General features: G+C 35.6%; 1 protein-coding gene across 2 annotated transcripts in view; it reads right to left on the bottom strand.

Moving 5' to 3' along the window:
- The window catches only part of SNAP91 (synaptosome associated protein 91), a 159,653-nt gene that overhangs the window by 81,121 nt on the left and 51,177 nt on the right, over nt 1–27,355 (bottom strand). For both annotated transcript variants that reach the window (XM_058307097.2, XM_058307098.2), the window contains exons 3-7: nt 11,909–12,051; nt 11,187–11,262; nt 10,299–10,401; nt 6,250–6,343; nt 4,376–4,487 (exon numbers count right to left, since the gene is read on the bottom strand). In XM_058307097.2, coding sequence (XP_058163080.1) covers nt 4,376–4,487; nt 6,250–6,343; nt 10,299–10,401; nt 11,187–11,262; nt 11,909–12,051 — 528 coding nt within the window. The remainder of the gene's footprint in view (nt 1–4,375; nt 4,488–6,249; nt 6,344–10,298; nt 10,402–11,186; nt 11,263–11,908; nt 12,052–27,355) is intronic.

Below are 27,355 nucleotides of genomic sequence, written 5' to 3' on the forward strand. Positions count from 1 at the left end.
ACATTTCTTTTGCCATTTTAGTAACAGCCTTTAAAGAATAACTGTTTCAGGAAAGGTACCAAAATGAAAAGAAATCCTACCCCTGAGAGACAAACAAATTTCACATGGTCTATCAGTAACGACCATCCATGTAAGCGTAATAATAATAGTAATAGTACTGATAATGAAGCATTCTCTTACATATAAGTTAGAACTTTATTACAGCCATTAAACATTTGTGAAGATCTACAGCACTAGTATTATACCAAAATAAGATGTAGAGAATTTGTCACGAACTCTCTGATTAAAACTAATCTAGAACTAACTGGCAAAGAAAAAAATGCACCTACCTCAAAATAGTGAAGATGACATCTTGCCTACCTATTTTCTAGATTGTCACTTTAACAAGAGCAGTTTTGGCAACACTGATTGAAGGGCACTCAACACTAGAAATTTTATAAGGCAAAATATGTAGGGAATGTGGATCAAGTGATTGGGCTCCTGCCTATCACACGGGAGGTCCCGGTTCAGTTCCCAGTGCCCCCTGGAGAAGGCGAGCTGGTGGGAGCTGATGAAACAAGATGATGCAACAAAAGAGACACAAAGAGGAAAGACAACGAGAGACACAAGCTGGGGAGCTGAGATGGCTCAAGTGACTGAGCACCTCTCTTCCACATGGGAGGTCCTGGGTTCAATTTCCAGTGCCTCTCAAAGAGAAGACAAGTAGACAAAGAAAGCACACAGCAAATAGACATAGACAGCAGACAGGGACTGCAAATAACTAGAGGGTGGGGATAAATAAATAAAATAAATCTTTAAAAAAAATGTACACCTTACTTTTGCAGAGTGAAGTCTAGTCATTAATGTCACCAGTTACACTCTCCTAAATCTTAGCCAACAGATTATCTTTTTTCTTTCCTTCAAATTAAATGAATGGCTATTCTTTTAATATGAAGAAAAAAATATATTCTTAGTACAATCTGCAAAGTCATCACAAAGAGAAAGTTAGCTGTTCAAGACTACAACAGAGGAGACTCACAAGGCTGCACAACTTTAATTGTCAAATAATAATACAGACAATAAATCCTGAGGAGGTAGTAGGAATGGAAACAAGGGCACACCAGTGAAAAAAGTATGATGATGAATCAAGAGAACTTCATTTTTGATTGGATATTTTTGACTGAGGAAGACAGCACACCAAAGACAAATGAGGTTTTAGACTTAAAAGACTAAGTACATATAACCGGCAACATGGAGATTAGAAAGGGTAAGCTCAAGACACTTCAGTTTTAGACACTGAGTTTCATGTGAGAATACAATATCCAAATTTAAGTATCTACTCATAATAAGACATGCAAAATTGAAGCTCAGGAAAAAGGCAAGGACTAAAATAACAGATTTGGGATGCATCATGGAGGTGACAGGTTTTTCAATGGAGAAAATACAGAAAAAGCAGTAAATAGAAGACTAGAAACAAACTTTAGCAAAAGCTCACAATTATGAGTGGTAAAGAGGAATAATATGAGCCAGCAAAAGAAAACTAGGAAAACCTGTCCTAGTCTCATGGATTACTGGTAAACTCTCTAACCTGACAAAGTATATGACTTTATAAACTGTAGTACTAAGAGCAGCAATCTCCTTCCATTAAAGGCAAAACCTCCAAGAGCATACTGTGTTTGATGTTAGTGATTGGCTGACCCTATCTCGAGTCTATCTTTTTCTAAACTCATGTGAAACCAGGGTTTTGGATGCAAATTCGGTTCTATAAATTAGATAGACCTGTGTGAGACATGGAAGGTGAAACTGAGGCAGAAGTCATCTTCCTGTACCCTTTCAGCTTTTTCTTCTGGCAAGTAAAATAGAAATATGAGAATGTCAAGTAGCATTCCATTCTCCACCTCCAGCTTCCTGGGTTTTGAGAAGTGATGGTTATAGCTCTGAGATCTGATTCCCTGTTGCCAGAGAGAGTTGCTTCAGGTGTCTGTTCTCAAGCTCTCTGGTGCTGCAAGGCAGCTGTGGTGGAAGCAGCAGCTTCTTGTTTTCAAACAAGTATTGGCCTCAGAAGTAGTAGTTTCCTTAGTGGGTGAGTACCATTATTCTGGGAGTCATTTCAGGAGGTGGAATCTAGAACTAGTTCCTGCAAGCTTCCAAAAAAATATAACATCTAATTCCCTGTATTAAATCACTTTCCATTTCGACTATGAAGAGTGGTTTCTGTTTTTTGAACAGGCACAATATTTGGTACTTGAAGTGGTTGTAAAAAAACAGACCCTCAAAAATGTCCAAGATGGGGGAATCTGGGACAGACATGTAAACTGACCAGATGTGAAGGCAGTAATGGATGACCACCTGCAACTATTGGAAATCGGTTTCTAGGAGTGGCTGCTATACAGGAGCAAAATAATAACTTAAATTATCACCTATGGATTTCTGGAAAGAGGATCCTAAAAGAAAGCTTATCACACTGTGTGACTGCTGGGATAGACCATCATGATGGGAAGAAGACAATAAAACCATGGGGTGGATGGCTGTGGCTGACTCCACTGCGGAGCTTAAAAAAGAACAATACAGGATTTAAAATTATTGATACAAGTTACAATGGACCAAGTCACTCCAAGTTCACTCTAGACCAATCCTAAAATAATCTTTAGAGTCACAGGATTGTCATAGTTAAAGGTCAGAGATAAAGCATATAATCCCATGAATTACTGAATTATAACATAGGTTGGTTAGTTAAAATCACAGCCTCACCATGGCCTGCTTTGTGAAAGTTGGGGCATTTATTGAGAAAAGGTGGGGCCCTGAAAACTAGAAGGGTAGCACACTTGGGTAGATTCAAACCAAAACGAACTTCCTTAACTGGCAGGAGATTTTCCTCCCCAATCTGAGGAAGCTGGTCTTGCATTACTTAGAGGTTCTGTAATAAGCTCACCTGGAGAAAGGGATGAAAATTCTCATGCCCTATTTTCCCTTCCACTCCTTCTGCCATCATTGTGCCAACTGCCTAAATAGTCAGAATGAGGTTTAGAATCCAGCAATTTCATCATGCCATAGGGAGAGAAATAAAAAGTCTGACTCAGGAGAAAAAATATATGCCAAAAGAAGTGCAAAATTTTGCAAATTTATATCAGTAAATACAAGATGCCAAGTTAAATTTAAATTGTTGATAAATAGCAAATCTTTTTTTTTTTGGAATAAGTATGTCCCAAATATTGCATGGAACATATTTATACTAAAAAATTATTCGTGTTGATCTGAAGTTCAAATGTAACTGGGCATCATAATGTATTTTATTTATTTTTTCATTGAATCTAGTAACCTAATTGACTAAAATCTAGAGAGAATGAAAATGGATTTTAAAAGTGCTAGGCGGGAAAGAAGGAACATTTTACTAGATATGTAATGTAATTGGTAAGTTATCAGTTGGGGTGGACTTTCCAAAATATGTAGATTCAAAATAGCTAGCCTGAGCATCTGGTTCCCAAAGTGAAGTCCCAAAGATGGGAAGGAACTGCTTCACTCAGCAACTTACGTGGCATGCAAATTCTTGGGCCTCACCCCAGACCTAGTGAATCAGAAACTCTGGGTGAAAGTTCAGCAACCTGAATTTTAATAATCAGTCCAGTTAGTCTTGAGGAAGGGCCTTGAGACACTGCCCAAAGCACAGTTTTTAGTCTTCTGCAAAGGGATCTATTGCAGATTAACTACACACAGAGCAAAAAAACTTTTCAGGAATTACTGGACACTGTCTCCAAGCTGATTCTATTCCTTGGGAACCCAAAAAGTCACCATATGGTCTACCAGTCTGAGTAAGGCTTTATGGGGGCTAGGTGATAAAAAAATTAGATCTAGTAGTTCATGAAAATATCTGTGGTTATTTCCCTAGTTTCCTGAATACACAGTTGGAAAAGACATGTCTAGAAAGATATAGGGATGGCACTCCCATCACATTCCTATTTAACTTGCATACTTGATTTGTGCAAAAGATGAATGGGTTTTAGCAGTTAAGAGTAGATTATTGTGAGCTTAATCAGGAATTGACTCCTAATTGCAGAGATTCAAATGTGTCCTTACAAGAGGAGCGGAGCAGAGAGGAAACTAAACACAGCTCTGTGCACCTGGGAGGCTGCTAAAAAAGTGACAAATGCTTTTATCTCTATCCCCATAAGTAAAGACCATTAGAAGTAGCTTACTTTAATCGAGCAGGGATGCCAGCATACTCTCACTGTATTATTTCGGGGATATATCAATCTCTAGCCATTATAATCCCCTAAGATATCACTTTGATGACAATAGATTGATTACACCTAGTGGGCAAAAGGGCGGGTATGCTAGGTGCCTTCATAAGACACATGCCTGTCAAAGGATAGGAGATAGAATCAGTAGTTCTACCTACCAAGTAAGTTAATAACTCCATCATTGTAGCAAGCAAAAAGTTTGATAAGGTCTTTGAAAAGAAGCATAAATGCAGCATTTATGACACCATTTGTTAGTTCATTTGGATGCACCTATGAAAAGATGAAAATTTATTAAGTTAACTGCATATAACCAAATCATGATTTTTCTCAAAGTACATTAAAATGTCTCAAATAATTACTAAGAAATTCATTCATATTCTACAAATGCTGAGTAACTTTCAATAAGCCTCCCAATAGCAAATGATGGATTGCAGCTGCATGGGTGGAGGTGGTGGTGGTGGTGCAGGGGGTTAGGGGAACTCTGTACTCTCTGCATGATTTTTCTATAAATCTACAACTTCTCTAATAAAAATGTTTAAAAAAAGATGAACTGCATTTGCACCCCTCCCTCCCCCCCATTTCAGCCAATGAGGTTGGTCGTATCAATTATAATACATTTAAACTTCTATTTGGCCAATGACTCATAGATAATCAAATTCAACTTCTCGTCTTTTGTTCTTTCTGGTCTTTTGTTTCTTTCACTACTTTATATTCCATTGCCGCCACCTTTCCTTATCAAATCATCTCCGAGGAAGGAGTCAGGCTCTAGGGGACTTCAGTGACTCAGTAAGGAACCACTGCATAGGGAAGGGCTACCTTAGCCAACTACTCCTAAAATAATTCCTAAGAGGCATAGTCATTCCTTAAATACTCCAAACTATCAAACATGCGTATAGTTTTTCCCCAGACCCCACTCCCTGTTTACAAACTCTTCAGGCTCTTTTTTGCCTTATGACTTATTTTCTCCTTTAGGGCAAGGAAGGCAAAGAAAGCAAAATGAATAAAAAGTTAAAAAAAAAAAATGAAAGGAACTAATTCCAGATATACTTCATGAAGTCTTTACTGTAAAATCACAACCCCCCCACACAAAAAAAACAACCCAGTAGGATGGCCTATTTACTGTTCTTAATGAAATTTCACAGGATCTTAACAGGGATTTCAAGTTATGAATATAAGGAATATCTTTGGTTTTGGCAATCACCAGAATAGAGTAAAGCTGACAATATGAGTTAAGAATTTCCCTACATGTCAACATATTTTATTTTCATGAATAAGGTATGATGTTTTAAAATTTAAACTTTTTGTTTTGAGATAATTGTAGATTCACATGAGCTTATAAGAAGTAATACAGAAAGATCCCAAGTAACGTTTATCCAATATTCCCCAATGGTTAACATCTTGCAAACTATGGTATAATATCACAACCAGGATATTGACATTAATACAAACCACCAATCTCATTGGATTTCCCCAGTTGTACTTGTACTCATTTGTGTGTGCAGTTTATCTCTATACAATTTTTGACATGTGTTGGTTAGGTTAGTGCATCCACCACCACCGTTAAAATAGAGGTATGGTCATAAGTGCCAAATCATTCTGTTTTTGCCAGGAGGAAGGACCAATATTATCTGTGATAAAACAAAAGTAATACTCTTTGATGGATAGTGTCATTTAAGCAATTCCATATAAAATGGTTCCTTACAGCAGGACAAGTTATTTAGCTGCCTGAAAGTATATTTTGTTTGCAGTTACTTCATCCTGTCAAACACAAATGGAGGCTGCCATGCTGCTCAGGACATGGGGTCCCAAGAATGCACCACACGTATTTTTCCAGGATTTAATAAACAATATTTGGAAAATCTGAGGAACCCAAATCATCTCAACAGTGTTTATGCCCTGAACTAGGTATTCACTTAAACCATCTAGCAGATCTAAAACTTTCTGTAGGAAATCTTGGGTTTTACCGGTAGTCCATGTTCAAATTAAAGACAACATTAATTGTGTCAGAGATATTTCATGGTGAGATACATACATCAAATTCAAGCAGTGCATCAATTTGTCCCTGCAGTATTGGCATACTCTTTAGTAGCTTTTCAGGAGCCATTGTCCGCATTACACCTTCAGCCCTATAATTAAAAAAAAGAAAAGAGAAGGATAAAACTTCCTTGTATAAGGAAAATTCAAGAATACATGCATTGTTTTAATGTTCTTATTGAGGTATTAAGGGGTTGCTTCTCCTCTCTATATACTTCTATATCCACTCTCCTTCCTCAACCATACAGATAATAAATACCTATCTTTTTATTTGCACTGCCATCAGGAGGAAAGCAAAACAGTTTGGATCAAAGATGTGAATGGAATTTCTGAACAGATTTTTCTAAATCCACCACAGAACCAACAGAATTAAAAATATAGGTTTTCTAAAAGTCAAGTTTTTGTGTGTGTGTGTTTGTCTGAGGAAGAATGAAAACATGTCTTGGAAGCCTACAAAATCCGTAAGACAGAAAGTACATAAATATGCATTATGATATGCAAAGTTGGCCCAAGTGATGCTATGAGTTTAACTAGCTGCAGGGGATTTGACAGGAGGTTGGTGTTAGAGGGTTAGCCAGAGGGACCACTATACCCTGCACCCAACCATAGGCCTCTGAGAAGCTCCCACATCCTAAGATGGTTGAGGAGTGCCAATATTGGAATAACAGAGGGATACCTAGGTGAGTTGAACTCGCTAATGATGGCAATTTTCAGGGTTCTCCCATTTCAACACAGGAAAAAGCATCCCAAAATATCCTCCTTGCCTATTCAGTGATATAGAACTTTCTGAGAAGGTTGTGGACCTACTGAAGAAAGGCCACAATACAACTGGGAACACAAGCAATGGTGCTCAAGGCAAGGTAAGGAGCTGAAGGAAGAAAGGCATATGAACTAAAATCATTTCTAAGCAGAAGGGGATAAAGGGAAAGCCCTAATTTTATATGGTTTACCCACTAGAAACTAATTTATTTTGAATAGGCAAGTATATATTTTTCACCACCATGTAAAAAAAATGGAGTACAAAGCTAAGATTAGGTCAGCTATTAGAAAACAGAGTTATATTTGTGTGTGTGTATACACTTGAGACTAGAGTTATATTTGTGTGTGTGTATACTTGAGACTAAAATATTAAGCCTATGATACTTAGCCATTATTTCGAGTTAGGAACAGATACAAGATCTGCAAAAACTTCTGGCTGAACACTTCTGGCCTTATTCAAACATCAGTTTAGAGCGGGAATAAATGGCAATTACCAATTAAAGTCAAATGTTTCTGTTTCAAATAAGGTTTTCTTAATCAATAGGTGGTGTTAATAATTAGTTCAATTATGGTATTATCTACTAACTGGCCATGGAGATAGGCAATGATGCTTACCTGCAATGATAACCAAATGTGAGGCTTATGGTCCAAAAAGTGGTATGTTTGAAAGTAAGAAAGAATTTCTGAGTAGAATATTTGGTATGGAAAAAATTAGTATTCCCATTAAAAGATCAGTATGACTAGAAAATCAATTTTTATAAAAGAAAGCACATAATATTCCTAGGCAAACTTTAAGTTGTATGGGAAAACTCTGGTTTTAATTTAATTTGAAAATGTAACATAGTGTACATGAGCTAATTCTTCTCCCCAGAAGGTAGTTATTATTCTTACATACCTAATACGAGCAAAAAATAGCTTAAATTCTTGCAATTATCCTCTCCTTCAAAACTAAAAAAAATATTTCTAAACCACAATATTATGACCTAGAGAAGGAATTTAGTTGTAAGTGGGTTCAGAATTTGAGCCTCTGGTTTGTGGCAGCAAACACAAACCAGGAACTCTACAGGCAGAGAAAGCTGGTTCCTTCCAGCATTTAAGACTGTGTATAATATCAAAACCAATGGGATGTGGACTTGAGGAGGCTGAACTGAGTCATTAAATATTTTTAAAACTAGTTTAAAAGTTCACTTTTCCTTTTTCCGTTTATTGGGAAAACAACAACGACAACATAAGACATGGGAAAGAAAATAAAAAATCAGACACAAGCATGTCATTCAACAGTCATCTCCATTTACATTTTAGTGTATAGTTTTCCAGTCGCTACTCCTCTGCCTCACTTCTATCTCTTGCTCTGCCCCTCCAACTTTGCCTTTTCTATACATTTATTTATAAACCATAATTTGTAGACTATAAGATGCACTATTAAATTATCTAGTTGCTATGAAAGAAAAATTGCTTCCAGGCCTTAATGATAACATGCTATTTATTGTCAAATATACATCAATTTCCAAAGTTAAAACATGAAAAAAACTTTCATCATAGAATCAATGAAACATAGTATATAAATTTACACTTTTAACTTTTTAGTACAGAAATTTTATCAAAGAAGTCAGAATAGTAAAACAAACCCACCCAACTTCCAAAATTACCACCATTTTGAACTTTATATATTTGAACATATAAGTCATTTTCTTTATGGTTTATTCAGTTTCTTTCATAATTAGAAAACTTTATCCATCCTAAGAAAACATCACCTATATCTTTTGGAGTTTTTTATATATTTAGATTTTATATGGAACTCTTTAAAACACCTGAAATTTATTTTGAATTATGATAAAAGCTAACAAGGTTTTGTGGGTTTTTTCCCCCACAGAGAAGCATATTTGGGTATTTGGTAATTAATCTATTTCTCCCATACTCACAAATTCTCTCTTTTTTAAAATAAATTTTTTGCTTATTTGGACACATTTATAATCCAGATAAAATTTGGATTATAAAAAACTTGGAGTCTTTTATTAAGTTTAAAAATGAAAATAAAACCATTAGGATTTATTAGGATTGTAATAAGCCAACAAATGAATTCAGAATAAAACAGACCTTAAATTATTCAGTCTTCCCTTTGGGAACATGGCATACCTTGTTGTGTTTTAAAACATGCATTTATAACTCCAAGTAAATCCTATCACTTTTCATATAGGTTGGGCACATTAATTTTCAGGCTTAGTCCTGGATAGTTAATGCTTTTATTGCCACTGGTTATGGCCTCTGTTTCTTAAATTAAATACTTTAATTAGTTCTTGCTGGTAAATATATAAAAACAAATGCTTCTACATTTATTTTGTAGTCTGCTACTTAACTGTAATTAATTCTAAAGGGGTTACTATTATTTGTAAGTAGCATTTTTGTTTGTTTCCAAGCATTGTATTGCATTCACAAGAAATCTGAAATAATGCTAAATAATAATGGTGATTGCTGAGATCCCAATAGAATATATAATATTTAATATTTGAGATGCCATGTCTTCTGAAATATGCTGCTCTATCCCCTTTTTAATGTTAAAATTTCCTCTTGATTAAAGTTGCCAGAAAAGCATTCATGCAAAAACTGTTTGAATACTGATAAAATGCCAAAGCACAGTGCTTATACATACATACATATGTATTTGGCAGTGGAATCCAAGCAGCAAAATGTAGGAGGGGACTCTTTAGACACTAAGTCAGCTTTCCTATAAAGATTTCTTTCTAGTTGACACAAACTTTGCTTATGTTGACTTAAATCTTCCATAAACATTTTTCAATATATTTACTCTCAATCTAGTATCCTTTCTTTGTTAGCACCAATAATATTGTCCTATGTTCCTGGCAATGAAAGTCTAGGAACTCTATATAAAGTACAGCGCCAAGTTAAGTTTCACCTCAATCAAAATGCATTGAAATAGCTGTTACCATCTATAGCCATTGTATACGTTTAAATGAACCTTGTCTTACTTCTCTTCATCTTCAGTTATTTAAAGGTATATACATGCTTAAGAATTTTGAGTTACTTTTAACAAATAAAATGTTGACCATGTCAACTCTGAGCAGCAAGCTGAGTTTTCTACATGGAGATATAAAGTAATGCATACTGCAACCTAAATGCAAGCTTCTATATTATTATTTATTGAGTTTCTTTTTTTAGGTGATTATAAACTGGGCTTTCATGATCAAACTTGGCATTTAAGTTTAGTTAAATCAAGCATGCATCAAGGACTCATTCTGCTCAAACAAATATGAGAAAGAAAAAACATACCCTTTCTTTACTCTGGCAAAATCAAATGCCATTTGTCTATAAGAGAAAGCCTTTTCATTCAAGTATCTACTGTACCGCCTTATAAAGGTAGACATATCATAACCTGTGTGGGGAGGGAGAAATAAAACTGATTAATAAAATACTTTCAATTGTGCTTTCTTAGTACCAAAATTTTAACTACCCAAATGTAGACAGTTTTAGAATGAGGTCAAGAAATGTATCAGATGCAGACCTCATTTAAAATCTGCTACACACAGGCCAAACACTTTTGGGGCAAAGCATTCCAAGACTATTCAGTTTAGTTATTCTACTACCCTTGCCTTTCCTGAATTTTCCTCGCATTTCTGTTTGCCCTTTCAAATAAAAGCCTGTTTTATACAGACAACATTTAGCTAACTGATAATTATCCACTTGCTTGGTATACACATAGTAGGCAATCCATAAATATGATGAATGAATAAATGTTTACAGTTCAAACCCAATTCAGTTACAAAGAAAACTTCTTTAAGATTGGAATAATTTTTTAAAAAATGGAACAGCATTTTCATTTTATCTATCCTCCACCTTCATGAACAAACATTTGTGGGGCTAACATACCCACTGTTACTTTTTAAGGTAAATACTGAAAATGACAAAAAAAATTAACATATATTTTATGTGTTGACTTGCCTAGAAGTAAATGCTTTAAAGCTACTTTTATAGGATTATTATTATATTTTTCTTAAATAGCTACTGGTGCTATCAGATCCAATATTTTAAATTAATGACACCACTTGAAAAATTTTAAAAATCCTGCATCAAAAGCAATAGCAAGACATTATAAAATTTAAATCTATCCGTCTATATCTATAACACCTAATTCTTAAAACATTACAGAAATATTCTCACCATGGGATCCACTTTTGTCCAAAAAGTTGCTGAGATTGAACAGTGTATTCCTAGAGGCCAAATATTGAATAAACCTCTGAAAAATAAAAATTTGAAGAAATCACTCATATTAATACCTTTAAATAATTTGATACTAAAGGAAATTTTATTACAAATCCTCACTGCAATCCCTTTTACTCATTATACAGCTTCCTCTTCTGCTGATGACTTTGAGGTGGGGGAGACTGAACAGTACTCAATGAATTAGAATTAGATTATATGATCTTTCATTTCTACATATAGTGGAAACATTGCAATTTAATAGGATCCAGTAGGCATCCCATAAAAATGATTTTTATTTTATCCAGATTTTCCAAAATTAAACATTTTTCTGAAAGCAATTTTCACACAAAGGCACAAAGGAAAATTTCCTTATGGGAAAAATAATGTTATTGTTCTTTTCTTCTAACATTTCTGCCCACTAATAAGATTATATGGTATACACATTTTATGTACCAGTAACACTTAATACTTCAATATTTTGTCTAATTTAAAATTTATTTTGTGAAAATTAACTAAATGGAGGATTGAAATTGTACTCTAGATAATTTTGCCCCATAGATTTCCTCTTCTTTTTTTTCCTAATTGGTGAAAACTCAAAGAACCATACATCATTACCATACTCTTTCATAAAAGCCTCCTTCCCCAACTGAAAAAAGAAAAATTACATTTACTTAGTTTACCTCATTTCCATGCACCATGAGATGATGTGTTGTCACTAAAGCTTTAAATACAACCACCCAGCTACTGTTTGTGGCCCGCTCAAAGAGCGTGTCAGCCATCTGAGGAATATTAACATTGGTCTCGTTGGTAGCCTGGATCAAATCTATGAAAACAGAAGACATTGATCAATGATATTCATCAATTTAAAAAAAATTCACCTAAAAAATTTAACCTTAAAACCTGTTTACTAAAATATGACTGCAAAATTATTTTCACAATAAGTTGTAATGTTAAAATTTTAAAAGATTAAACTAATATTCTTATATATGGACACTTAAGTACATTACTTGCTCAATTGCTTATTTATTCTTGAGCTCATTTTTCTATTGAGTTCTCTTCTGTAACCTCTTCTATATTTTATGTTTGTGGACACCTTTGCTATCTTTTAAATTATTAACTCCAGGAGAACACCTCATGTTAATCTTTGTTATCACTCTTAGCATTACATCTCAGACACGTGGACACTTATTCTATACACCTTTTTTTTTTTAAGATTTATCTTATTTATTTCTCTCCCTTCCCCCCCAGGTGTCTGCTCTCTGTGTCCATTTGCTGTGTGTTCTTCTGTGTCTGCCTGGATTCTTGTCATGTGGCACCAGGAAACTGTGTTGCTTTTTTTTGTTGCATCATCTTGCTGCGTCAGTTCTCTGTGTGTGGGGCACCACTCCTGGGTGGGCTGCGCTTTTTCATGCAGGGTAGCTCTCCTTGTGGGGTGCACTCCTTGTGCGTGGGAAACCCCCACGAAGGGGACAACCCTGCGTGGCACAGCACTCCTCGAGCTCGGCAGCACTGCGTGTGGGCCAGCTCACCACCCGGGTCAGGAGGCCCTGGGTATTGAACCCTGGACCCGCCATATGGTAGGAAGATGCTCTACCAGTTGAGCCACAACTGCTTTCATCTATATACTATTGAAAGCACTAACATGTATTTGCTTTTTAAAACTCTAGAGCTGAAAAGCATATTTCACCTGGATTTGCATTTTGAAGAGTGCAGCTAAACGCATTTGTCACACGAGTGGCAGAATGAAAGCAAGTAGTAAAGGAGAAGAGAATTCCACCTCACCCGTCTAAGCTTTCACAGAACATCGTGCATGTATTAAACTACTAAGCTTTGATTGAGTTTATAAGAGAGTAAACTTTTACAGTACATTCACTGTTCATATCTATATATTACTAGTATGATTCCAGGAGTACCTAAGGAAAAAAATATATGTTTTGGCCAATAGGGGGTGCCCAGCATTCAGAAGAAGAGATTAGTGCTGTCAAAAAGTGAAGGCAAGCAAAGATCGAGTGCTGCGGAGGAATTGCTAAGCCACATTGGACAGCATGGGGATGGCCTCTTGGGGACAACAGATACTGCGTAGCTCGTGGCTTCTATTACAGGTCAAACCAAGGAGAGAAGTGCATGTGATACCCAACTCTCATGCCACAAACACAGCAACTCACCCACCTTTTCCCCCACTCAGAATCCACACTCAGTAATCATTAAGCTATACATTTGTTTTATGCATTTCTCTGTTTCTTATTACATTTGAAAATAAATAAGTTTTTAAAAAAACTGATCATCACTGAAATGGCTCTTCATTCCTAAAGAGTATTATAATTTTTCAGAACTATAAATTGGACCAAATCAGGCTTAAATTCCTACCTTACTTTTTTTTTTTTAAGGCGGTTCTGGGGATTGAACCCAGGACCTCAGGTGCTCAATCACTAAGCTATATCTGCTCCCCTACATTTATTTTTAAACTCCAGCTATCATTCCTAATTACCTTAACACCCCCTCCTCTTTGAATATTTTCTTTCATTGGAATTCTACTTGCCCTTCAGGAAATCTTTCCAGTCTCTTTCAAATACAGCCCCACATGACGTCTTTCTGCTTCAAAACTAGAGGCTCTCTGTTGCTCCTGGGAGTTCAGATTAGATGTGCACTTGTCTTACGTCCCTACCATGCCAATGCCCCTTGAAGATGGAAGGAGTGGTACCCATGTTTGATTCCTGTGCAATGTTACATAGAGCACAATGCACAATAAGCTTTTGTTGAGCAAAATGTTCAAAAACCGCATTTTAGCAAAAAATATAAAGTTATTTGAATAAGAAAAAAATCACTATGCTATAACATTGTTTACTGAGTATATATCATGGGACTACTTTATACCTGAAACTCTGTGTCAGTCACAAATTCTATTCATCTATTTATTGAACTAGGATCTGGGGATACAGAAATGTATTGCTGTTTAGAGCAGACAGATACATGTTCAGATAATAGAGAAATCTCTGTAACAGAAGAGTAGAGGGAAACAACATGACAGAGCAGAAAGAGCCCCTAGCTCAGCCCCGGTTAAATGTGTAACTTTGGGCAAATTACTTAATCTCTCTTTGTCTCAACTCCTCATCTTTATAATGGGGGTAATAATTATTACCTTTCAGGCTGTTATAAGGATTGCAAACTGTCAAAACAGAATAGGTGCCCAAAATAAGTGTTTGCAAATATTGTTATATGTACCCTGCATTATGAGAATACAGAGGGCGATTAGGAAAGACACCATGTGGAAGATGGACAGATGAGGGGTTCTGAAAGGATACCCCAGAGTCAGCTATGGAGAGGAGTGAGAAGGACGTTTTCAAGATACACAAAGTGTAGCACTGTAAGAGGTGCTGTCTTTGGAGAAATATGGTGGTCTGCGGGCTAGGTATGTAGGTAGGTGGGAAGAAACTCAAGCTGAAGAATTAGAGAATGGCCAATAAGGAGTTTCATACATGGCATTAAAGAGCTTGGGCTTCACCCTATGGACAAAGGGGAGCCACTGGAAATATTTTAGCAGAAAAGCGCCAATACAATTTTTTAAATTTTATTTTACAGTCAACCACATTATGCAGTGAGGATTAAATACTATCTGTAAGATATAGATGAGGTACAGGATAAGGAGTAAAATCACCTTCTCCTTAAAAAGATAGAGTGAGAGATGAAGTGAACCTGAACTAATGAAAAGGTAGTGGTGATTGATGGAGAAGAACATCTGACAGGATTTTCAGAAAAGCAAATGGATACTGGAGTTGGGAAAAAAGGTATCTTGAGCAATTTCAGATTTCTAGTTTGAGATCCAGGAAATGCTATTTACTAAAATAGGATGGAAGTGGTTTCAAGGGAAATGTAATAAACTATTTTGCTCATAAGAGATTTGAAGTAGCTGTTGGACATCTAAGTTGAGATGTTTGATTCAAGACTGGAAATGTTCTAAGGCAGGAAGAACAGTGGCCTAGACACAAATTTGGGAGTCATCAGCAATTAAATGGGAATTGAAATCATACAAGTAGAAGAGGTGACCCAAAGATCATACAGAGAACTATGAAAATTACATGTATAATTAAGAAAAGAAAGAAGAATTATTCAAGGCAGAAAAAGACTAACATTTAAGAAACGAATGGAAGAAAAATTATTAAAAGGAACGGTAAAGAGAGGCCCAGAAAAGTGAAAAAATTCTGGAAGTCAATTAAGAAGAGAGCTTCAATGTTTTAGGAAGAAAGTAGAAGTCACTGGTGTCAAATACCGCAGAAAATTCTAGTAAGCCGAAGTCCTCAGAAAAGAATGTACAACAAGAAGACTGCTATCATTTCCTTTGGTAGTGAAGGAAATAAAGCTCAGGCATAGACTGGGTATGAGGGGAAGAAGGTCAAAGAAAATGCATTTTTGTTTAAAGATAGGGACCCATTTAAGCATGCTTGAGGTCAAATAGGAAAAAATTAAAAAGAGGTGAGGCTGAAAACAAAATACAGATAATTTATGGGAAAAATTCTAGAGGCAGCATGAGCTCTAGGATGCGGGGCACAGGTGAGCCCCAGAGGAGGGTCATATCATGAACAGAGGTAAATAGGGTGCTCTTAGGGGAGATGGAAGAATGATGACAGATATAATGCTTTGGAGAAAAAATTTCACTCCCCAAGCATGTGAAGATGGTAATTAGCAGTGTTAAAGGACAGTAAAATTGGGGAAAGTTCAAGGGACAAATAAAAGGACAGCTAAGCTACACAGAGTGCCTTCAGATGCTTAAACAACCAGACTAGTGTCTAGCCAAAGACTGACTTTTCAAACTGCATTTTCAGCCAATAGTGAAAATATGCAGCAGCGATCATAGCTGTGTGATAAAGTTTGCAATCCTCTTACCCAAAATAGCCACACAACTATGACATAGTCCAAATAACACTGCACAGAACATTCTGGATGCTGGAGATCTTCTGAATGTACATTATCCAGTATGGTAGGTGCTAGTCACATGTTGCTGTTGGGTTTTTGAAATGTGTCTAGTGTGACCAAGGAACTGAATTTTAAAATTTCATTTCATTTTAATTAATTAAAATGTAAATATATATACAACAAGTTGCCATTAGCTATGCTATTGGACTGCACAGGTCGATATTCTATAACATATAGCAAAATAGTTTAAAATTTAAGACATTGATAGGATGTATGTGGAAAAAAAGTCACATGCAGTTCTGAGTATTAATGCTACCATTTTCCAAAAAGGCTAGGCATTTCTAGAATATATTTTCCATTTCATATTCATATACCTCTCAAACACATTCCTTTCTTAGAAATGTTTAAAATACAAATGGTTCTAAATAAAGACTTAATTTTTTTTTTTTTTTTTTTTGAGGTTCGGGGGCCAGGAATTGAATCTGGGACCTCGTATGTGGGAAGTTGATGTTCAACCACCAAACCACATTGGCTTCCCTGAATTTGTTTTTTGTTTGTTTGTCTTGCTTGTTTTTGTTTTTTCAGGAGGCACCAGAAACTGAACCTGGGACCTCCCATGCAGGAGGTGGGTGCTCATCCGCTCATCCGCTTGAGCTACATCTGCTCTCTAGAGACTTCAATTTACACACATAAGACCATCTATGCGCAAACTACTCACCCATGTAATTAACCAATATTTAGCCAACCTTTCTGCTGTCTTGAACCTTGACAAAAACTGACATATATTCCAATACAATTCAACATTTATAAATGTTAAGGTGACATATATTCACATGGCTCATATATCATTCTTACCCATTGAAGTTTTATATTTTTAATGTACTAAGCTCCTATAATGAATGTTTACTATTTAAATACTGGGAAAATACTCCATTGTTTAAAGGACTCAGGGAGGAGAGTACAGCGACCAGAGCCAGTTAGGAGGCTGTTTCAGGAATCCAGGAGAGAAATGAAAGTGAACTGTTTGTACAAGGGTACTGAGAGAGAAGTGGGAAAGAAGAGGGTAAATGTGAAGCCTAATTAGAAGGCAGAATAAATGTGACCAGAAGACTGACTTGGGTAGGCATGAATCAAAGAAGGTTCCCAAAGACTCGAACAGGCACTTTAGGAAGGAAAATATCCAAACGACCAGTAAGGACATTAAAAGGTGCTCAGCCTCATTAGTTATCAGAAAAAATGAAAATTAAAACCACAATGAGATATCCCTAACAACTCTCAACAGAATAGCCAAAACTAAAAGCAAATATGTGGAGCAAACAGAATTCCCATACATTGCTGGTAGTGTATAAGTTAGAAAGCCACTTTGGAAAACTGCAAGAATCAACTAAAGCTAAAGCTCTATGACCCAGAAATCTACTTTGGGATATTTCCTAAATTAGCACAGAAAGGAATGCTTATGTCCACTAAAGGTCATGTGCAAGAATGTTCACGTCAAGTTTACTCATAATTGTTCCAAAAAAGGAAACAACCAAATGCCCACGTATAGCAGAATAAATATGTTCTTTTCATACAATGAATTACAATACAGCAATGAAAAGGAGCAAATTACTGCTTCATGTAAGAATATGGATAAATATAACAACGTTGAGAGAAAGGCACAGTAGAGTTCCTGTCATATAATTCTGTTTATAAACAGGAAAAATTAACCTATAGTAATAGTTAATGAATAATAATTATCTTTGGAAGAGGCACAAGGAGCCTTCTGGGTTCCTGGAAATGTTCTATATCTTGACTTAAGTTGTGGTTATATGGATATATACTCATGTTAAAAATTAATTGAGCTGAACACTTACAATCTATGTACTTAACTGTATAAAAATTGTACCTCAAAAAGTTTTTTTAAAAGATAGAAATGATACTTTTTTCTAAGAGAGAGAATGAAAAAGAAAAACAGTTGCTCCCCCAGCCCCACTGGGGTGAGAGAAGATAAACTTGATATGCCTGCCATGGATTCAAGTGAAGATGTCCAATAGTTGTTTTATAGATCTCAGGCATATTTCTGAGCTGGAGATAAAGAAGAGAACTGCCAACTTGTGAGTAATCATTTACTCCACAGTACTGGGTGAAATCAGACAGTAGAAGAGGGTCTGGGTGTAAATCCTAAGAAAAACCAACATTTACAGGATGTGTAAGGAAGAACTATCAAATAGCAAAAGGAGCAAAGAGAGGAAAACCAAGAGAGCATGGTATCACAGAAACCAGGGGAAGAAACAACATTTTTAGGAGAAAGTATGAATAGGCAACATTGCCCAAATGCTGCAGAGGATAGTTCCTAAATATCCATCAATAGGTTACTTTAAAAATATGTTTTAAAAATACAATGCATATCACCTTTGTGTATTGACATAGAAAAAGATAAGTGTCATACTGCTGAGTTAAAAAGCAGCATATAAAATCATATGTAAAAGCACATATGCATAGAGGGAGGTCTATAAACATGTAACTATTATGATAAATTTTGCCTTTAAAACAAAATTTTATCATATATTTAAATATCTCTAAGTAATATTAGTTTTGCCTGCTTTTGAGCTTTATGTAAATAGTATCATAAAATATATTATCTTCTGCAATTTACTTCATTCTTTCAAAATTTCATTTTTAAGTTTCTTCCACTCTATCACAGGTAGCTCTAGTTCATTATTTTTCTCTGATATTCCAGTTTAAAACGTTCATTAATTTTCCTGTCAAAGGTTACTCCAGATTTCTGTTATTATGAATAGTGCTGCTACAAATGCTCTTTTACAAGTCACCTAATGCAAAAGCAATGGCAGTTAAAACTCTTGGCACTAAGGCAGTGGTGCCAAATTTTACTCACAGTAGTCTGGTATTCTTCATTGCAAGCATTCACCACAAAACAAACAAACAAACAAACAGAACCAGAAAGTCAGAAAGTTGGTTTTAGTAAGAATATCCTTCATGAAGCAGTAAATGTTATTAATTTTATTAAATTTTGACCCTAAAGCACTCATCTTTTGAATATTCTATTTCAGGGGTTGGCAAACTACAGCCTGCTGGGTAAATCTGGGCCACTTCCTGTTTTAGTAAATAAAATTTTATTGGAACATGGCCATATATATTTGTTTACATATTGTCTAAGACTGCTTTTGCATTACAATTATATAGTTGAGTAGTTACAACACTTAATCGTCCACAAAGCCTAAAACACTATCTGCCCCTTTAGAAAATGTTTGTCAACACTTTTCTACGTGACTAAATGGGAAGTATGCATAAAGCACTTTTGCTGCGTGACACGAGTCAATAATAGTCTCAAGGAAAAGTGATTGTTTGAATGTAAGCTAAATTATTTTTTTCATAGAACACAATTTTTGCTTTGAAGACAAACTGACAGACTTCAAATCATGATGAGTCAGACTTGTTATTAGCAGATATTTTCTCAAAAATAACACAAACCTGTCTCTTCAAAGAAAACAAATGACAACATTGGATACCCATGATAAAATTTGAGCTTTCAAGTGAAAATTAGAACTTTGGAAAACTTGTGTCTGCCACAATAAGCTTAACAGCTTCCCAGTGTTTCAAGACTTTTCTGATAAAATTATTGGTGATGTTAACGAATATCATTTATTGATATTGTATAATGAAGTATGTCAACATCTGTGAACCAATATTTTCCAAATGACTAGGCATGTTACAAAATCATGCATAAGTAAAGATCTACTCAAGAAGTTGGAAGACTCACTTTCCTGATCTTAAAATTTATTAAAAATCCACAGTACTCAAAAGAGTACTGGCACAAGGGCAGACATATAGACCAACTGAAGAGAACTACGAAGTCAGAAATCAACCCTTATACTTATGGCCAACTGATTTTTTTAACAAGGTGACAATGACCACTCAATTGGGAAAGAACAGTCTCTTCAACAAATGGTGCTAGGAAAACTGGATCTCCATTTACACAAAAAGGAGGAGGACCTCTATCTTATATCATATACAAAAATCACCTCAACCTGGATCAAATACCTTAATATAAGAGCTAGAACTATCAAACACATAGAAGACCTTGTGTTAGGCAATGGTTTCTTACATTTCACACCCAAAGCACAAGCAACAGAAGAAAAAAAATAGATAAATAGGACCTCATCAAAATAAAAAACTTGATGAAAGCAAAATGACAAATTTACACAATGGGAGAAAATATTTGGAAACCACATATCCAATAAATGATTAATACCCAGAATATATAAAGAATTCCTTCAAAATAACAACAAAAGACAATCCAAGTTAAAAACGGACAAATGACTTGAACAGACATCTTTCCAAAGAAGACATACAAATGCCCAGAATGCACATAAAAAGATTCTCAACATCATTAGCCAGCAGAGAAATGTAAATCAAAATCACACTGAGATACCATGTCACACCCATTACAGTGGCAGCTATTAAAAAAATGGAAAATGACAAGTGTTAGAAAGGATGTAGAGAAACAGAAACCCTAATTCAATGCTGTTAGGAATGCAAAATGGTGCAGCCACAGACAGTTTGGTGGTTCCTCAGAAAACTAGGCATTATTCACAATTGCCAAAAGAGGGAAGCAACTCAAGTGTCCATCAATCAATCAATGGATAAAGATGGTATATATATACAATAGAATATCATTCAGTCATAAAAATAATATAGTCCTGATACTTGTGGCAACATGGATGATCTTGGAAGACATCATGTTGAGTGAAATAAGCCAGACACAAAAGGACAAATGTATGACCACACAGATTTGAAACAATAAGCAAATTTATAGAGTCAGAATCTATAATATAGGATAGAAGGGAACAGGGTAGGGATAGGGGAAGTGAAGTTAAGGCTTAAGATGTACAGGGTTCCTATTTGGAATGATGAAAATGTTTCGGTAACAGACGGTGGTGATGGTAGTATAATATTGTGAATGCAATCAATAGCACTGAAATATCTATCTGAATATGATTAAAAGGGAAATTTTTGATTGTATATATAGTAACAGAATGAAATTTTTAAAAACATCCATGGAATTACACTGGACTACACAAACAGTGAACTCTAAATTAAACCATGGACTTTAATTAATAGTACAATTTTTAAAATGTGCTATCATCAATTTTAACAAATGTTCCACACCATGCAAGTTGGTGGTGGTGGGGTGGTGTATGGGAATCCTTTATTTCATGTATTATTGTACTGTAAACCCACAACTTCTCTAAAAAAGAAAAAAAAAAGACCACGCTGTACACTTAAGATGTGTGTGTTTTAGCAAAAGTAAACGATACCACAGTAATGCACTGTTAGCATTGAAAAACACAAGGACAAAAAAAGATCCATTCAAAATACAAGACAGACCAATGAATTTTCTCTGTAGTAATTGGCAGACTTTAATAGTCAAGAAAAAGCCACATGCACATTATAAATATAGGAAATTTCAAGCAGACAGGAAGCTTCCAATTCCGCCTTTGTGGTAACTTTTAGAATAAGAGTTATATATAAATACAGTACATTTTACAGCTCCCAAACTTCATAATTGTATACTCTGATTTATACAGTTTCTCTTTATATTTTATATACCCCACATTACTCACTTGACTAACATAGCCTAATGTGCACTGCTTCAGCAGCTTATAGAAATAAAAATTTAAAAATAAAATAAAAAGGCAAGCACAGTGACATAACGCCTCCCCACTTCATGACAATGAATGAAAACATTTTTGTAGAGAGCTAATTTAAGAGGAAAAAAATGAATTTAAGGCTTATACACTTTAGTAGCCAGCACTAAACAAAAGAAATACAAAATTAAATAACCCTCCAGTGACACTTCTTTTGACTGATAACTGTGTTTTCAAGTTTAGAAAATACTAACTGCAAAACTAAGAAAAAAGGTGAAGCAAATTAGTATAGAACACTTAAAAAAGAATACTCATGTTTATGAGGAAACAATGAAAAAAATGAAAAAAAAATGATTTCAGAATTAACCAAAATACGTTTTCATTTAAAATATAAGTAACATTATTAGGGAATAAATCCTGATACTAAAATTTTTACATAATGACATCAACTTGGTGTCAACTTTGTGACACTGAATATGCTGTATTGAAAAACAAACTGATTTTGCCACTGAACTAAAATAGTTCTCTCCTTTCCAACTACATATCTGAATGAGGCCAGGTTCTTTTCATAGATTTCAACCAAAACAACATAATCCAACAGACAGAATACAAAAGGAGATATGAAAATCCATTTGTCTTCTTCTGAGTAAGTCATTAAAGAAATTTGCAAAAATGTAAAACAATATGCATTCTTGTTAATTTTTTGTTTTGATAAAGTTATTTCCCTTTAAAAGTATCATTTATGTTAACTTGTTAATACATTGATTATTGCTATTGTAAAATGAATTAAAAATATTTTTAAATTTTCCCAGTTTTAATTTGTAATATAGTAAATATCTATTGATATAGACCATGTAAACAAAATCTCTTCAGGTTCCTCAATAATTTAAAAATATTAAGGGGTCTGGAGACCAAAAGCTTGAGAACTGTTGATCAGAGCATATTCCTACATGAAGTGCTAGATTGTACTGTATGAACATTTAACTTTACTTTTTGTTTTTACAAAGTGATTGTATCAATTTATGTTCCCACCAGTAGTTTATATGAATTTCTACTGCTCTACATCTTTATCAAACAAAGGACTTTCATTTTAAGAGTTTCAAAAAATTAAACAAAAAGAATAGATATAAACATGCAGAACGAAAACATTCTTGACAATTGTGAGAATTGTTAATTATCTGTCATTTGAATTCCTTAGAATTATGTTTTAGTTGAGTTTGGGAAAGCAGATCTGGTATCTTTTTGGTAGTTTTTAGAACACTTTTATAGAGGTATAATTGGGATACAAAAGCCCCTGCACATATAAAGTATACTACTGGATAAGTTTTGACAAGAACACCCCCACGAAACTATCACAATTAAGATATCCATCACCCCAAGAAAGGTTTCCTCATGCCTTTTACAACCTCTTTTTCCTTTCCCTCCCTATTTCCCTCTCTGTTATCCTTTAGCAACCACAGATTTGCTTTCAGTCAATATAAATTAGTTTTAAAATTAGTTTTCATTTTCTAAATTTCATAAGAATGTAAACATACTTTTGGGGGAGAGTCTGCTTCTTTCACTCAGTTTATCGTCCATGTTGTGTGTATCAAGAGTTGATTTCTTTTTTTTTTTTTTTAGGAGGTACTGAGGTTAAACCTGGGACCTCTTACATATGAAGCAGGTCCTAAACCACTGAGCTACACCCGCTCCCTAGTTCATTCCTTTTTATTGCCAAGGTGTATTCAATTATATGGATATACCAAAATTGATCCATTCACTTATTGATGAACATTTGTGGTTTTATTTCTTTAGTTTTTGGCTACTACAAATACAGGTGTGATGAACATTTGTGTATAAGTATTCATATTAAAATCTACTTCTTTTGGGAGCAGAATGGTTGAGTCATTTGGAAATGAATATTTAAAATTTTTTTTTATCAGCGTGGCACATTCAATACATTTGATGAATACATTTTGGAGCACTGTTACACAGCGTGGATTATAGTTTACATTGTAATTTACACTCTTCCCCAGTCCAGTCAGTGGGTTATGGCAGGATATATAAAGTCCTGCATCTGTCCCTGCAATATCATTTAGGACAACACCAAGTCCTGAAAATGTCCCCATATCACAACTCTTTCTCCCTCTCCCCTCCCTCAGCAACTCCCTTGGCTGCTATCTCCACATCAGTGATACAATTTCTTCCATTGCTAGAGTCACAATAGTTCTATAGTAGAATACCAGTAAGTCCACTCTAATCCATATTCCATTCCTCCATCCTGAGGACCCTGGGATGGTGATGTCCACTCCACCTCTAAATTGAGAGGGGGCTTAGATCCCACATAGCTGATGGATGCAATTCTCCTGCTTGCAGTTGTAGACTCTCTCAGTTCCCTGGTGTGGGGGTTGACCATCCTCACCTCCCTGTTAGCTGACCTGGGTAAGTCCAACAAACTGGAGAGTAGGTGTTGCAACTCTGCTGAGGCTCAGGGCTCAGTTGGCACATGGACAGTCCAGAGATTCCAGTCTCCTGAGCATACACCAACCCTAGCCCCAACCACAGGTTCAGTAAAAGTGACAGAGGAGGTATGTGTAGAGACGTCTGAGTCCAATTCCGTCACACTCAGGAGCACAAGTTCCAAAGTAGAAGCACAAGTTCAGCAAGGCACTGAACTCCAGAGCCATCTGCCATGACTGTAGGACCTGTGTGTCTCTGTAGCTCTCAGGAGCATCTCTACCTGTGGTTGTATCTAGTTTGGCTGTCTCTGGGATCATGCTAAGACGTGTGTAAGTGTGACCCCTCTGATGGCCTCCTGACTAATTTTGAAGTCTCTTAGCCATATAAACTCATTTGTCTTTACCTTTTCCCCCTTTTATTCAAGGTCTTTTTCTAGTTGCATCATCAGTTGGTGCTTGGTAGTAATCCCTTGGTGCCAGGTAGGCTCATCCCTGCGAGTCATGTCCCACACTGGGGATGAATATTTAATTTTAAGAAACTACCAGGAAGCAGACTTGGCCCAGTGGTTAGGGCATCCATCTACCACATGGGAGGGCCTCAGTGCAAACCCCGGGCCTCCTTGACCCGTGTGGAGCTGGCCCATGCGCAGTGCTGATGTGCGCAAGGAGTGCCCTGCCATGCAGGGGTGCCCCTCACGTAGGGAAGCCCCATGCACAAGGAGTGCACCCTATAAGGAGAGTCGACCAGTGCCAAAGAAAGTGCAGCCTGCCCAGGAATGGCGTTGCACACACGGAGAGCTGACACAACAAGATGACGCAACAAAAAAGAAACACAGATTCCCGTGCCACTGACAACAACAGAAGTGGACAAAGAAGAACACGCTGTAAATAGACACAGAGAACAGACAACTGGGATGGGGGCGGGGAAAGGGAGAGAAATAAAATAAATAAATCTTTAAAAAAAACAAACTACCAAACTACATCAGCAGTGTATGAGAATTCCAGTTGCTCTACACACTTGCCAACACTTGATATGATTAATCTTTTAATTTTATGTCATTCTAACAGGTATGTAGTGGAATCTCATTGTAGTTTTATTTGCATTTCCTTCATGACTAAATATACTGTGTTTTTAATTAGCTTATTTGCCACTTGTATACATTCTCTGCATCCCCTCCCTGCTTCAGCTATTTGTTTTCTTATTATTGAGTTATTTTAGATACAAGTTCTCATCAGATATGTGATTTGCAAATATTTTCAAGTCCGTGGTTTACCTTTTATTCTCTGAACACTTCCTTTCAAAGAATAATAGAAGTCCTTAATTTTGATGAAGTCTTATTTATCAAGTTTTTCTCTTATGGATTGGTCTTTTCGTGTCGTATCTAAAAAATGTTTGCCTAACCCAAGATCACAAAGATTTTTCTCCCATATTTACTTCTAGAAGTTTTATAGTTTAAGGATGTATATTTAGGTCTATAATATATTGTAAGTTAACTTTTATAAATGATATTAAGTATGGATGTAAATTCATTATTTTTCATATAGATATCAAATTGTTATAGCATCATTTGTTGAAAAGCATTCTACAGACTTCAATGAACTGCCTTTGCACCTTTGCCAAAAATCAATTGACCATATATTTATACATATATTACAGGACTCTTTATTCTGTTCAACTTATCTATTTGCCAATCTTTACATTAATACCACTCTATCATGATTATTGTAAATTTATAAGTTTTGAAAACAGGTAGTGTTAGTCACCAAACTTTGTTTGATTATTTATTTATTTATTTATTTATTTATTTATTTATTTATTTATTTATTTCTCCCCATCCGCTGGTTGTTTGCACTTGCTGTGTGCTGTGTCTTTAGGAGGCACAGGTAACCGAACCTGGGATGTCTGATGTGCGAGGGAGGAGCCTAATTGTTTAAGCCACATCCTTCCCTGCTTTGTTGTACTCTCATTATGTTTTTTCTTCTTGTGTCTCTGTTGTGTCATCTTACTGTGTCAGCTTGCTGCATCTGCCTGTCATGCCAACTCGCTGTCTTTTTTAGGAGGCACGAGGAACCAAACTAGGGTCCTCCCATGTGGTCAGTGAGAGCTGTCACCTGAGCCACATCTACTTCCCTCAACTTTGTTCTTTTTTAAAGTTGTTTTGGTTCATTTAGGTTCACTTTATTTCCATATGAGTTTAAAATGAACTTGCCATTTTCTATAATAAAAGACTGCTGGGATTTTGATGCAGATTGTATTGAATTTATAGATCAATTTGGAGTAAATTAACATTTCAAAAATATTGAGTGTACTAATTTATGCATATAATCTATATCTCCATTTATTAAGGGCTTTTTAATTTCTCTATTCAATGTTTTACAGTTCTCTATTACAGGTTTTCTATATATTTTGTCATCTTTTACCTTAGAACTCAGTATTTTTTGATGATATGGTAGCAGTTTGATATAATTAATGAATTCCAAAAAGAAATATTGGATTATGCCTGTAATCTAATCTGTACCTGAGCATGACTGAGTTATAATTAGGGTGTTTGGGGTGGGAACTCACAGATAAAAGGCAAAGACAGAGTTGAGGGCTTTTAATGTTGGAGTTTTGATTTTGGAGTTTGATGCTGAAGACTTAAATTGGAGCCCTGGGAAGTCAGCACACAGAGGAAAGAGAAGCCAGCCCCAGGGAGGAAGGAATCTTGAAGCCAGAGTAAAGCAAACCCCAGGAATGTAGGATCCCAGAAAGCCTGAACCCTCACAGACGTCGGTAGCCTATTGCTCCAAATAGACTTTGGTGAGGGAAGTAACTTATGCTTATGGCCTGGTATCTGTAGGTTCCTACCCCAAATAAATACCCTTTATAAAGACCAATCAATTTCTGGTATTTTGCGACAGCACCCCTTTTGTTGACTAATACATAAGTAAATTAGTTTTTTTTTCATTTCAATTTCTAATTATCTGTTAGTATTCAGAAACACAACTGATTTTTTATATTGACTTTATAACCTGCAACTTTGCTAAACTCACTTATCAGATGCAGAAGATTTTTTGTAGATTCCATCACATTTTCTGCACAGATGATGTCCATGATAAAGTCAGTTTTACTTATTCCTTTGCAATCTGG

The sequence above is a fragment of the Dasypus novemcinctus genome, chromosome 11, assembly GCF_030445035.2.
Source record: "Dasypus novemcinctus isolate mDasNov1 chromosome 11, mDasNov1.1.hap2, whole genome shotgun sequence".
NCBI lineage: Eukaryota > Metazoa > Chordata > Mammalia > Cingulata > Dasypodidae > Dasypus > Dasypus novemcinctus.